Source organism: Zosterops lateralis (genome assembly GCF_965231275.1).
Source record: "Zosterops lateralis genome assembly, chromosome: 3".
Classification (NCBI taxonomy): domain Eukaryota; kingdom Metazoa; phylum Chordata; class Aves; order Passeriformes; family Zosteropidae; genus Zosterops; species Zosterops lateralis.
In genome coordinates, this window is record NC_139764.1 from 56,867,674 (window position 1) to 56,882,761 (window position 15,088).

The window sequence follows — 15,088 nt, forward strand, 5'->3', positions numbered from 1 at the left end:
TGATTATAGTTGATTTTCAAAGTGGTGTTAGTTTTTTATTTTTAATTCAGGGTCTTTTGTAAAAGTTGCACTGATAGTGGTAAATATGCTGTAGCTGAGGATTCAACAGCCTTTTTCAGTGGTGTGCCAGGTTGCATTTTCAATTCTTAGTTACAAATTAAGCATTACCTGAGGCGAACTAGAACACCTACTGCTTCAAGAGTTGAAATGCTGCTGATGGCAGTATGATTCATAGAATGGCAAGAGTGGCAGCTCCTGGCTCCTACAGATCTGTCTCAGGATGGTGCTGCTCTGGTTTCCAGACCCAGTAAGAACCCAGAGCTGCTGCTTCTCCTGGAGTGTGTCATCTCTGCTCATAAACAGGGAGGGCAGTAATCTGTCCTCTGCTTTGGCTAGCCCAGGTTTTGTGCTGATCCTGATGCGCGTGCTCTTCAAAATGTGCTTTCTTCAGGAGACAGAGTAGATGGTGCTGACTTCAGCAGCAAGTGGAAGATTGGGGGTGTGTGTGTGTCTGTACAAAGGTTCTGAGTTACCCTTTTATGTGTTGTGTTAGCAGTGGAAATTCTTAACTGAATACAAAGTGAATTTCTTGGTAAACTTTCCCTGATAAATAATTCTCATCCTTTGCAATTTTAAAGCATTATGCACTTTTTTTAGCAATGATGATTAATGAGATAACAAATCATACTCTCAATTTCTTTTTGCAGTTGAAAGTGAGGCAAAGGCAAAAACCAAAGTCCGCTTTGAGGAAATCTTCAGACGCCATGCTGGCCTACCAGACACAAAGAAATCAAAGAAAAAGAAGTTTGACTCTCAAGAGAGTATTGTGGTGAGTTAGAACACATGCAGGCTTTGGTTGCCTTCCTTAACTGAAAAAAGATCAGGAAAATGTATTGCAGAAAGGAGATGTAAGCATTTAAGAAAAAATTAAGTGTAAAGTATGTTTCTGTACGTACCCCTTGGTTTTGGTGGGGCTTTTATTTTCTTTTTTGTGTACCAGCAAAGCATCCTTATAACTTGAAGGTATGCCAGAATTATAGAGAATATAATACTGGTGAAAAGAAAGTGGCATCTGCAGGCAAGCACTCGTTTAATGTCCACCACTACTTGTTTTTCCATACCCTTTTTTCATAAAATGTTTCAAATTCAGTACTGACTTTACTGGGAGTTAATTAGATGTTTGAGGGCTTTTAGAATTACAGCTGTGAAAGTATTTAATTTTGAGAGCACTACATCTGTGCAGTACAGGTATGTCTGTCTAATAGAGCTGTGAATTGAGAACTGATGAGAAAGTATAATAATAGTAGAGATAATAATTACCAATTCAATTTTCTACTTTTTTTTTAAATCTCAGTAATCGGTGAATTTCTGCATGTGCTGAGCTTTGTGTCTTGAGTGGTTCCGTGTTCACATGTCAACTTTTTTTAAAGATTTTGACCTTAGCTTATGATTTGCAGATTAGGAATGATTCTATCACCCAGACTTTATAGTTAGATGACATTTTTGTTTGTGGCATATCTGTCAGTAAAGGAGCCTCAGAAATCCCTCTGAGTAATGGTTCACACTGTATTCTTTTTCCTGAAGAGAGAATTAAAGTTCAGTATGAACTTGTTCTATATAAACTTGATTATTGACTTAGAAGATTTGGAATTTGAAAAGAAAGTAAATTGTTTAGAAAACAAATGTTCTGGTTTTTTATTTTCCTCCTGATAGGTTTTATATTTTCAGTCTTTTTTCGTACAATTGTGTCCATATCAGATTCTGAAATGAATGTTCCTTCATTAATACTCATTTAAGACAAATGAGTGGTATTTCATGCCATATCATAAATATTACATGTAGTTGTATATATTAATTATATTCAGAATAGATAAATTAAACTTAGTAGTGCTAAATATTTGGTCTTAGATTGACAATTTGGATTTTATATGACAAGTTGGATTTTGTATGGACTTTTAAAAAATTTATATTCCTTGATGTATATGCTATTTAGTCAATAGTCTATATAAAGAATCAACCTTATGTTAAAAAATAGTACAGAGAGTTAGAAGGTGGGTTTTTTTCCTTATTTACTGGCATATATGTAAATAAAAGACTTAATAAATAAAATAAATTCGTCCTCAGTTAAGTTTACTTTTTTATGAAATGTGAATTTTTAATTCTGTAATATATAAGTATTTTTGAACACTTAATCGTGTGTTCATATGCAACTAGATATTACTCATAAATGTTTTAAACTTGCTTTGGTATTAGAACTGATTTCCATTTCAGAAGTCTCTGATGTAAAACACAAGTGTTTTGGAGTTATGTAGAAGCACTTAAAATCCCAGTAACCTGAATGAAAACTCAGTGGCATGCAAGCAAATTAAGAAGCATTTTTAGGATCAGTGTGGAAGCTTAAATTTCTGGCTTTGTTGAGGCTATAAGTATTACAAATCAAACCACTTAAAAATTAAGGACTTGATGAGAGCTTGTATTGAAACTTATTACTGATCATTTGGAATATTTCCTTAAAGTGGGACAAATTTTCAGGAGCTCAGGTTGGTATTTTCCATGCTGGTTGCATTCAAGTAGAAATTTCTGTAAAAGCTTCAGCAAATAAACAGTCATTTCTCTGTAAAAAATAAACGTGTGTGGGAGTGGAAGAGTAGGTAGATGGAGGAGGCTGGCTGGTTTTGTTCCCATTTTCTTCAGTTCATATGATTTAGCTGTACAGAGTTTCACATATCTTGAAATAATGTGAAATTTGTCAGTGATGGTTGGCTTCGTGTCACGCACTTGCCATAAATGGTCTCCCAGCTTTGATCAGAAACAGGTCATGGTTCAGAGCCTATTTCCACTTGAAATGTTCCGGTCTGTTTCCTTCCTTTGTCTCTGCTCTAGCCTTTCTTAAAGATTAATAAGACTTTTTCCCTTATAGTCCACTGTTTCTTTGAAACCTGAGTTCTGGAGCTGCAGGGGGTTGCTATGGCTTTAAATTACAGAAGTGAGGATAAGGAGAGTGCCTGCTCTGCTCTGCTCTGTGTGCCTACTGCCTAGAGAGCAGGGAAGCAGTGTGCTTGGAAGAGGAAAGGTCTGCAGGGCAGGATGAGTTTGAAGCCACAACTGATAGGAATGAAGAGCTTGTAATGGAGATGGAAATACACATCAGCTGTGGCCAGTGAAAGCTCTGCTTTGCTTTTCAGTAAATAGCCACTGTGGCAGTGGGTGTGAAGCCTAAAGGCATCGTGGGAAAAAACAAGCAGTTGAGACACAGTCAGAAAGTGAATTTGCTAATATCCCTTCTAGGGAAGTCACTATATTTATTTTTTTTCCAATTGTGCTTCCTATTACAACTTGTTAGAATGAGGCAAGCTGCAGATCAGGCAAAGTCCAGGTACATTAATCTGTCTTAAGTCATCATGAAAATGATTGAATTTATTTGGTTCAGTCTAAATTCTGTGGTTGAAAAGAGGGTGTTTAAAATTTTTCTATCAGATGAAAAGGTTAGATCTCTCTATGGAGGCAAAAATTTCTTAGACTGTAGTCTGATCAGATTACAATATTGGGGTGGACCAGCATTGCTAACTTGGACTGATTTATCTGGTTTGTAGGCTGAAAGGCAATTGTTGAGATTGCCACTGGATTTTACCCTTTTGTTTCTTGTGCATAAAATAGGAGAACTGGTAATAGTTGACTGTATAATTGATCCACACATTTTTGCAGTGTTTTCTGTTAGAATTTGGATTCCAAACCCATCATCTTATCTGTAAATTAAAGTTCTTTCAGCTTTGCGCGTCTATATTTTATAGCCTTAGACAAGCAATGGCAGTAAAATTGGTTTCCTAGTACATTAAGATTTTTTTAAACATCCCACCCGAACAAGTCATTATCACAAGTACATTCATTAACAATTCAGCTGGAGGCTAATGGTCTTTTATAACCAGTACATGCCAGCGCTTCAGTGGGCTGGCACTGTCCAACCCTAATTTTTCAAGGTGTGCCTGTATTATTAGGGGCGGAAATTCAGGTAAATCTCTGCAAATCAGGTTACACAAGTTTCCAAATACCCGTGGCAAAGTCACTCTGTAAGTTGCCAGCTTCCACTCATGCATATTTGGGAAGCCCTTTTTGAAAAGGTGTAAGATTCTTAGGTGTTGTTCCTGCTATCAGCTCTGGGGCACGAGTGGCAGTGATGTGACCTGTAATTGTGGTGTGAGCCTTGAGTGTCAGCCCACGTGTGCACCTTGGCTGGCACCTGTCCCCTGCTTCTCTCAAGCCAGAAGTGTAAGCAAGGCTCTTGTGTAAGCAGAGGGGAGTGCTTCCTCTGCCCTGGTGTGATGTGGCCACAGAGCTGTTTTGAAACAAAGCCTTCTTATTTGTTCCATATTTTAAGCTGAGAAAGTCAGTTTCAGGTCAGCAACCCTCTGGATTTACTCCAGAGACAGGCCTGTCTTACTAAGCTGCTTTTTTAGCCTAACTCCTTTCTCTGATTCAGTTCAGTGTTGATATTTTGGTGATTGCTCTTAGTTGGTATCTCTCAGTACTGTCTTTCAGAGAATCTATATCAGTATTTCCACCTCTGCCAGAATCCTAATCTGAAGGCTTTTATGTACCTCTTGGCTTTTACGTCATTGTTTTGTAACTTCTTTGCATCTTTCTCCTCTGTTTAATTATGTCATGTAATTACAACATGTGGGAAAGGTGGCCTGAATTGAGATCATACAGGCTGTTTATCTGTGGGAATTTATGTCTGAACTGCTGGAACAACTTTGTTCTGACTGAAATATCTATTAATGTTTCTGAAATTTGCTGTAGTGTGAGACTGTGGTTTGTTTTCACTAAAAGGAATGGCCTCAAGTTGTAGCAGAGGAGGTTTAGATACTAGGAAAAACTTTTCCATTGAAAGGATAGTCAGACATTAGCTGCCCATGGGAATGGTGGAGTTAGAATCCCTAGAACCGTTCAAAAGGCACGTGGATGTGGCACTTGGGGATATAGTTTAGTGGTGCTGGATTAATGGTTGGACTTGATGATTTTAGAGGTCTTTTCCAACCTGAGTGATTCTATGAATCTATGATTTTTTTGTTTATAGGCAATAATAAATAACAAGTTCTAGTAAGTATTTCAAGCCAGTTTTTGCATCAGGTAGATTTCTTTAAGGAGATAATTCTTGAATATCAGAGTTATTTTAGAAACTCTTGTTTCTAAAGAAGAAACCTGTTTTAGAAACCAGGTCATAGATGAGGGCTTTTTGTTTAGGATTTCTCAAATAATTCTACTACTTGGACTTAGTGGATTAGTGTTTTATTAAGGACAAAAGTCAGCATGACCTTAGTTATTGACTGCTGTTGGGTTTTAATTGTCAGTGTGTTTTAATCTTCATTTCTCATACTCTACAGTTAAAGTTATTCACAGAACTAAAAATAAGGAAGTGAACAATCTATTAGAAAAAATATTCTGTTTTGGGGTTTTTCTTAGTTTATACAAAGCCTACTCTTTATTCTTTTATTTTCCTTACTCTGTTCTGTATTTCAAGGTATTTATATGAAATTTTCCACATCGTCTTGAATCATTGACTTACAAATAAATATGATGTTAGTGGTTTCTTTAAGCAAGTATAAGATAAAAATAAAAGGACAAATTTTTCTTACCTATTATCCTTTTTTACAAATGTTTGAGACAAACATGATTCTGTAACTGGGAGACGTATCCTGACTGGAAGGGAGCAGTGTCTGTGTTTATTGAGGAAGGAAGTTTTGGCAAATAAAACTTTCTAGGCAGATATGTGTATTTTCTCCAAACTTTTCTAATTTCTTTTTGTTGTGTTTTAAAGCCCTTTCTTATATTTCACATTGAGGCTCTAAGAGAGTCTTTTGTAAGACAACAGCATAAATGAACCTCAGTGACTTTATAGAAATTACATCAAGGAACAGAGATCTCTGCGTTGAGCTTACAGAATTAGACCTCAGTTACTTGCTGTGTTCTTTGGCATTATCACAGAATCATAGTTTGGGTTGAAAGGAACTTTAAAGGTGATCTAACCCAAGCACCCTGCCATGATCGGGAACATCTTGAACTAGGATGCTCAGAGCCCCTTCCAAGCTGACCTTGAACATATCCAGGGAGGCAGGGATGTGGCATTATAACCTTAATACAGTAACTAGAAATAGAAATAGAGTAACCAGAAATATATGTAAAAGTCATATGAAAACCTAGTGTAACATTGAGGATGAGGTGCCCAAATATCAAATGTGTTTTTCCAGCGTGAATTTTCTGCTGACTTTCAATCTGTCACTTGTCAAATTGAAACAATGAAATAACTAGATTTTTGACCTTATTTTACTTTGAGTACTATTGCTGAAGGAATAACATGAAGTGCAGTGTTTATCCTTGGAACATGATTTTTAGTACAAATATGTTTTATGTTCTTTTCATTTATAGCTTGATACCTTTAGAAATAATATTGATCTGTCTAAGGAAAGTGTGAATGATGAAGCAATTATAAACAACACATATAATCCTGAAGAAGAGAGCCCAAGATTTACAAAAAATAAATTGAGAGAGAAAGCGTCAGTTGCAAAGAAAATAAACAATGATGTTGTTAGTGGAGAAGAGAACAAGCAGCCAAAGTCTAACAGGAAGAAAAAGAAATCACTGTTACAGGAGCAATTTAATGAGGAGGAAGACTTATATGATGCTAAATTGGGAGGTTTTGAAGAAAAGACTAACGATTTTCCAAAGAAGAAAACAAAAAGTAAATCCCAAACAGATGTACCTCATCAAGAAGGTGAGAGAAAGATCAAAAATTCCTTGACTGAAGTGAGAAATGCAACTGAATTAGAAGAGGAAGAGCAGCTAATTCAAGCCTATCAGCTGCATGTGGCTGAGGAAGAGGCAAATGCAATTAAAAAGAAAATGAGAAAGAAACTTAAAGAACAGATGTCTGAATCTACCTCCACTGTTCAAAGGCATGAAGTTGCATTGAATAATGAAGTGGGCAAAAAGAAGAAAAAGAAGAAAGAGCGAGAAGTTTTAAGTGAAGCTGACACAAGGTAACACGACATGGTGTGTCTGTGAATTTTAAACAAAATGTTTCATTTTAAGATAGGCAGCAGCTTTCTGATAAATTGTTCGTATTTTCTAAGTGATTAGCTGGATGATTCTGTTATGAAAAAATAGTACTAAATCCTTTCTCAAAAGGCTGTCATGATTAATATTTAGCTCATGGATTATTACTAATTTATTTTTTTTTAATATTCTTCATTGCTATTTGATGGTGTTTTACTGTGGAACTCACTCTTAACTAAGTTAAAATAGTTTTGTGCTTTTTTTTTTTTTTTTTTTGTGATAAGTGATGGCCCTGATCCAGCAAAGGAGTATTTCTTTAACTCTTCACATAAATGGTTCTGCAATCGTCTGGAAATTAGGGGAAAAGGAAAGGGGGAGAGCACTGTAAAAGGCACTAATGGGGCTGGGGGCTCTTATGTTTTCAAGATAGACAGATGATGAGTTGCAGAATTTCAAGTGGATTAATAATGGCTATGAGTAATTGTATCAGTATGTGCAGTGACTGCAATTGATCCATTACCTTGCAGTGCAATGTCCCTTTCTGAGCTGCAGCATCATCATCCAGAAGAAGGTGGCAATAAAAGTCAGTCACCTGAAAGACTATTTGCATCAGAAGGAGAGAAACTGCAGGAAAGCCTGGATAAACAGAAACCTAAAACCAAGAAGGTTAAGAAGAAAACCAGAAAAGGTCGGCCAACAAAATGTTGTAATACTGTACTACTTTGTTGTCTTTTTTTTTTGTACTGCTGCAGAAATATTTGTCCATAGTAGTAACACGGAAGTGGTTGAGCTGTTTGAGTTACTTATATTTCTTAAGTTACTCTATTGTATCTCTGTTCTTCCAGTTCTGAGGCTTATTTGTGAGGATGTTTAGGTGATAAATCAATCTAAATTTTTGAAAATTCATCTACTGTAACTAATTTTGAGTTGAGACAGAAGTTACTATGTTCCATTAGTGACAGTTTGTTTACTTCGCTCCAATCTCTAGGAGAAGCCACAGAAGTTTCTACAGAAAATGATGAGGAAATGAAGAATTCAGAAATTTCAACTCAGTCTAAATTTGGTTTTGGTGATGATCTTGTTTTGGGAGTTTATATCCATCGATCGGATCGACTTAAAATTGATCACTTGGTATCTCATCCTGTGGTTAAAATCCATGTTGTTGATCAGAGAAGTGGCTTATATGTGAAGAAGGATTATAGGTGACTTTTAATAAACTGTTTCTGTTATCCCTGATTACAATAAATAGATATACTCTTCCCCACAAAATTAAATATGAAAATGAAAACAATGGGGTATTTTAAGTTTGTGTAGCCTTTTATATTAAGAACTTTTAAAATCCTTAAATTAAGTTTAGTTCTATATATTTCTAATTACTTCAGTTTCTTGTTTCTGCTGTCATTATCCATAATTTTCCTGAAACCAAATTTTAATGGGGCTTAAGCAGTAGACTCCACCATGATCATTATGCATTAATTTGCAAACACTTAATTGTTAGGATTTTCAATTTCACCCTGTAGTTTTCCTATATACATTGCAAATTGTCTTAAATTTTCAGTGAGTTCAGAAAATCTTTTCTAGAATTAGGCAAATAGTATCTTATATGTTTCTTAACTTTCAGTAATTGAATATATTGTTTTGTTCAAGGTTGTTTTTTAAATGCTCTAACAATTGTAATTCTTTGGAAATCTTCAAACAGCAAGAAGGAAGATTCATCTTATGAACATGAAGAAATAGAGCACATTCTTCCTGTAATGACACAACCATGTGACTTCAGAAAGTCTAAATCAACAATTCCAGACTGGGAAGAGCAAGTAATATTTAATGAGCGTTTTACTTATTTTCTTCAAAACACTGAGGAAAACCCTCAGGTTATCCTGTTTTTTGAGGTAAGACAAAATATTTTAGCATCTGCTTAATGCACGTTATTTTTTTTGGTTTGTTTCTTCAACAGTGTATATTTGACTGAATCTAGTGTTTTATTTCAGTTAAATTAGGTTAATAGCATAGTTTTATGGTACAAAGTCAAGGGGAGATGGAAAAATGTAGGGGTTTTTATAGGAAAGGATTCTGTTTTCATAGTAACAAGAAGTATTAAGGTTTCTTATAAAATCAGCTCTCAAGCTTCTGGGGAGGGCTGGTAGGGTATGGTGGATATCACTCTTTTCACATTCTTGAAATCTGAAAAAAGATTTAAGTACAAGAAGCTCAAAGGCAGAATTTGTCTGCATGTAGCAGCACCTCATTGTACCCATGAACAAACTATTGCATTGTTTCTGTTAACATTTTACACATCTACCTCTCCTGTCCCAATCTTCATAAAGTAATTATTAGTCTGCCCTCCAGTACAATTATGCATAAAGGAAAAATTTTAGGTTATATATTCAATGTAATTCTTAGCTTAGGCATTTCAATATTTGTACAGAGAGATTCTGTAGAATTAACATAAAAATGGAAACCTAATACTATAAATATTTTTTGTTCCTTGTTTTTTTTTCCTATTTCAAATAGATTGAATTTAATTTATTGCCATATGTTTCTTAATATTTTGTGATGCTTGTAAATGAACATATTTATAGAATTAAGAATCCTTAATTGCTTAACACAAAACTAATTATGTTTGTATGTAAAAATTCTTCATGGAAATAATGTTGGAACCAAAAGTATGATTCCAATGAAAAAAGTGGAATCTTTCACTGATCTAGTGAAAGATGTCCCAGCCCATGGCTCAGAACTCTGATCTTTGAAGGTTCCTTTCAATCCAAACTGTTCTGTGACTGATTTGATGAGAAAAGTGATAAAGCTAGGAAAGAAAAACTAACTTTTTGACTGCCATTTTCCATATAGATTAATATGCAGCTGGTTTTAGCTATCAGAATTGTGATCTAAAAGATTTCTGAATTATTAAGAAAATTTCACATTATTGGTTTTTTTTTACTTTTATTGAGCTATAAGGAGAGCAAGAAGTTTTTTCAAGACTAGATTTCTTTTTTAATGGAGGTCATAAATAGTCAGCAGATAAATGCATAAGGACATGTTATTTCTATTTTCATACTTGTGTGGAAGAAACACCGATTTTGTAATTTCTTAAAATTTAAATCTGTTTAACTTAGTGAATTGACCAAACATATTTTCAGCAATTTTTTTTTCAATTACCATGAAGTGTATGTTTATTAGTAATGCATTTATATTCCTGCTGATACTTCTAGGTCCTTGATTCTCCAAGTATGCATGAAGTGAGAGCCAGCTCTGATATAAAAATTCAGGAAGGTCGTTACCGAAAAATTTGTTGGGCATTTCTAAAGGTACTGTAAATAATCAAATGAAGAAACAAAATTCATAAATCCTTTTATCTGAAAATCTCAAACTGTACTAAGTAGGAAGGCATTTTAAAATATTTTCAGGTGAAGGAAGGATGGGGGCTGCCGTAGCAATTCAATGCAGAGATTCTTCTGAGCTCTGCCCAAGATAAATCTACTGGAATCAGGGATCTGCTATCCCATGTCTGTTAGCAGAGCTGGTAGAAACTGTGCATCTGGGCATTCAGTACAGCCAACTCCTGAACACAGGGAGGAGCAAATTTTCAGCTCATAAATATGAATAAAATTGTTTCCTGTTCCTCATTCTTACTGCATCTGCCTGGATTATCCTTTTATCTGTGTCAGTCAAAGTAGAAATGTCCCAATTCAACACTGATCAGTAAATGGCAGTAGGTACTTCTGGTATTCTTCAGTTTAGTAGAGAGGACTCTCTCTCCTCTCAAGTTGTGGAAGTTACTGCATTATTGTATCTTCTGCTCTGAACCAAAGCCTTACTGATGCCCTTCATTGCAGCATTCAAAGAGGGCAGATTTGTAAGAAGCTGTTTGTGGATTGGCAGTCCTTTTGAGATTTGGTTCATTTTAGCAAGTAGTAGTTTTAAAAAAAAGAAAAGGTGTACTGCAGAGGACTTCCCACTTTCAAGATATTACTACTGTGACGCGTCTTTTGAAACTAGACTGCCATCTAAATCTTCATGATTTGATCCTGGGGGGATTAAATACATACTTAGTTCATTATCACTTTTAGAGTTAGTATATTTCTGCAATGGGAAGTGACTTTCAAGAGTTTATACTGTTAGTTAAGATACTAGAAATTATCAATTGCTTTTGTGTTCATCTTTCTTCCTCTTTCCTCTTTTTAATCGCCCTTCCAGCTTGTGGGTGCAAATGGAGTTCTAAATGTTGGTGGAAAACTTCGTCTGCAATTATATTACCCACCTTCAAGGACCAAGTCACATTCAAATGTTGTTGAGGTTTATGACTGGTGGGCAAAATGTCCTAGAAATCGTTACCCATCAACTCTATATGTAACTGTAAAAGGCCTAAAACTGCCAGATCAAGTAAGTTAAATATATAATATACAAATATGTTTTTAAATATGCAGACTTTTCTGTAGGAACTAGTACCTTGGTAGAGCATGTGAGTCTATGTTTGTATGCATACATATAAAGCTGTGCTTACATGCAGTATATAAAATATATATAAGAATGTTACATCTCAAGACAGGTGTTTCAAACTCAGCCCTTCATAGTTATCTTTGAAAAATAGGCATACTTTTCTACCTACAACTTCAAATATTTTGCCACTGACAGTCAGAGGACTTTCAGAGTACTTTATTGAAGATTACTGTTCCTACCTATTAGCAGAAATGCCATTTTTAAGTCACTGAACTCACACAGGTGTATAAATTGAGAAAAAATGCAAGTTACTGAACTTTGCTTCCCTGCACCCTCTAGCTGTATTGAGCTGTATGTTTTTTTCATAAACGACAGCTTCTTTAAAAATAGGTCTACACTGGTATGTGCTGAGATGGGCATTGAAAATAAATATGGCATTTCCTTTTCTCTGATGCAAATACAATATTGTTCTATTATATAATTTCCCATTTGTTATTAGAGCTGTAATACTTTCTTCTGCTAACTTTTGTACTATGAGGAGTGAAAGCCTGGTGAGATGTGCACCTTCTCAGTGGTACAATACAATAGTGGAGTAATTCTAATTTTCACTGACCTTGACAGTTACTAAAAATAGGAGATTATCGATTATTTGAAAAAATTGTGATACCACTTGATTGACACAGCTTTGGAAGCTTGGATTACTCTCTGACTTCCTGGTTACTTTAAATGACATTTTGCAAGGCAGTTTTCATGTATTAAGCTTTTCCAATCTCTGTGTTCCAGATATAAAAATGCAAGACATTTAAATTAAAAGTACCTTTTAACCTTTTCAGAAATTACATTGTTCACTTTAAAAATATTTTTTCCCTGATACTTAGTTTTGTTTGCCTTAAGGTTGGTCCTTCTTTTCACTCTATGGCAGCTGTTCAACAGGAACTAAATACAGCACTGTCTGAGCTCCAGAGAGAAGGATGTGAGCCTTCTTCAGAGGAGAAAAAGGATCCATTTAAATGGTCAAGATTGCCTGGACAGGTGAAGCATTTTTCTTTGAATTTTAAGTGAAAATAATTTAAATATTTACTATATTTTTGTAAGTATTATGGAGAAGTAATTAACTAAAATAATTAAAAATATATTGATCAAAACATAAAAAAATCTCATAGAGAGTAGAAGAGACTTAACTTAAGCAAATATGGTTGATTTAATCATTTTTTCACCAGAACAGTCAGGTATTTTTATCTGCAGAATTCTCTAAGAATTTGAAAGAGTAGGGTTATTTGGGTAATGGAAGTAAGACAGGAAGCCATTTCTCAAATTTCAGCTTGATTAGAAATATATTTTCTTGACTTTCCTTTTTGTTTGTTGAAGACATTTTTAAACTATGACAGAAAGAGCTTACATTGAAGAACCACACAGCTACTGTGGATATTGTCCTTCACCTTAAACTTTGAATTTAGTTTTGGAGAAAAAGCCATTGGGTCAAAAAGAGGTGATATGCTGGGAGAAAGGAAGGAGGTCTAAAATACCAGTTCAGTTTTTTGAACTGTTTAATCTCTGGTTCTGTCTTTATAAGTCAGATATTTAAAACCAGATGAAGAATGTTAAAATTATTTGGTAGAAGACCAAAGGTTTGAATGTATTTGGTTGGGTTTCTGAGTTCACACTGCAGTCATTAGGTTGCTAAAAGTTGTGCTTAGACTCCTTAAACAAGCTTCATTTACAGTCTAATTCCACAGCATTGATTACAGATCATTGATTGTAGACATTATTAAGTATTTCTTCAGATTCAGGAATTTATTTCAATTTAAATATTTTTTAGTTTTTTTAAACTTGCTAGTTGTTTTTCATAATGAGGCAGAAAGAAATATACGTTCATGGGGTCTAGGTTGTGCTGCAAAACTGTCTCTCTTTGTAATATGTTGAATTTTACTTTGGAATGCCATTAAGATGTTTCTAGCCTTTTAGAACTCCTGCATGTCAGGAGCTAAGAGTGTGTTCCACGCATTGGATAGTTAATATTCCTACCAATTGTTCCCTGAAAAGCCAGGCTTGTCACATACCCAACAAGCACCTGTTTTCCCTGCGAGGAGGAGATATGGGCTGCTTCTGTATCCGCTTCTCTCATGATGGGAGGACACTGGCAGCAGCATGTGCAGGAAGGAATGGCTATCCCATTTCTTGTAAGTTTAAATACATTTTGGCTTTTTCCTTATAATCCATGTATTTGGAAATTAAAGATTAACGGAAGTTAATTTTTAAACTGTGCTCTTTTAGAGTTTCTGGTTTGTAGTTGTGATTAGAAGATTGTTCTGTGCATTAAAGAGCATTGAGGAAAATGCTCTTTCTGTGTCGTTAGGGCTGGAACTGGCTTTTCCTACATAGTTACATATACACAGTTTATTGGTATGAAATTGCACCATTTCTGCCCAGAGGCCTAATGGAAATACTATATCAGTTTGCAGAAGGAGCATAGTTTCTGATGATAATGTTTTAAGGGAAATAACATTTTAAGTCTCCACCTCACACAGTTTTCATGTAAATTTTTCTCCTAACCCATCTTGAAAAATGGATACTGGAATGTTACTGTCTCCAGACAGACTACTGGAAGCTGCTGTATTCCATGGTCCAGTTCAGTCAAAGTACAAACATTCCTTATAACTTTAATTTTTTACTCTTTCATCATGGTAGCTTCAATTCCATAGTTCTTAAACCTTGCATAAAAGCTTTGAGATTTAGGGAGAGCACTATTTTAAGTGTACACAAAGTAAGTGTTTAAATGCAAGGAACAGTAAATCTAGATTCCTTTATTACACAGCCCCAGAAAATCACCTCAGTGTTAAAATATTTCTAAGACTGTAAATTAGTTGTCAAAACTTAAAAAACCCCAACATAATTGTAATCTGGTTCTCACAAATTAATGCAAATAAAGTGTTTCTTTGGGGGTGAGACATTTGTGACATCCGTGAACCACTAGATGGAAGTAGATGCTTGCTGTCTATTCACATCTAGCTGTTATTTCATCCTGTTGCCTCAAAATGAGAAGATAAAGAAAATGAGTTGATTTATGCTAGCAGAAAATCAGCCCAAGATGAGACTAAACTTTGGCTCTAGTGGCTACATCTGTTTGACTGCAAATACTTACAAAACTTTTATTTTTCTATTTCAACTTCCCTAGTGTATGAAATTCCTTCTGGACAGTTCCTGAGAGAATTTTATGGTCACCTTAACATAGTGTATGATCTTTGTTGGTCAAAAGACAATCAATACCTTCTTACTGCTTCCTCTGACGGCACTGTCAGGTCAGTATGATGAGATGTTCTGGCAGGTACCATCAGAAGCTGAAAAGAAAGGGGTCCAATTCAGTGTTTTAGTACAAAGTGTGAAGTTTTACTATAAACTGTGATATAATGTTTTAATTAAAGATTTGGTTATCATGTGACTAAAATAATATAAAAATGGTGATTGGCTTAATTACTTACACTGTATTTACTATTTCTAATGTATTTGTATTTTGAAACTAAATCTTTCCCAAAACCTCTAGTGTCTAAATCTACAGTGCAGTAAAAAACTAAAGAAGATTCTATTTCAAGAAGACACTGAG

At 34.9% G+C, this 15,088-nt stretch overlaps 1 protein-coding gene across 2 annotated transcripts in view; it reads left to right on the forward strand.

Annotated features, from left to right (window-relative positions):
• Positions 1-15,088, forward strand: part of AHI1 (Abelson helper integration site 1) — an 87,154-nt gene that overhangs the window by 5,535 nt on the left and 66,531 nt on the right. Inside the window, exons 3-12 of one of the 2 annotated variants that reach the window (XM_083856278.1) lie at positions 708-829; positions 6,424-7,034; positions 7,578-7,738; positions 8,039-8,252; positions 8,750-8,939; positions 10,260-10,355; positions 11,245-11,430; positions 12,382-12,519; positions 13,535-13,667; positions 14,663-14,786. In XM_083856278.1, coding sequence (XP_083712404.1) covers positions 708-829; positions 6,424-7,034; positions 7,578-7,738; positions 8,039-8,252; positions 8,750-8,939; positions 10,260-10,355; positions 11,245-11,430; positions 12,382-12,519; positions 13,535-13,667; positions 14,663-14,786 — 1,975 coding nt within the window. The remainder of the gene's footprint in view (positions 1-707; positions 830-6,423; positions 7,035-7,577; positions 7,739-8,038; positions 8,253-8,749; positions 8,940-10,259; positions 10,356-11,244; positions 11,431-12,381; positions 12,520-13,534; positions 13,668-14,662; positions 14,787-15,088) is intronic. The other variant, XM_083856279.1, reaches the window with a different exon arrangement.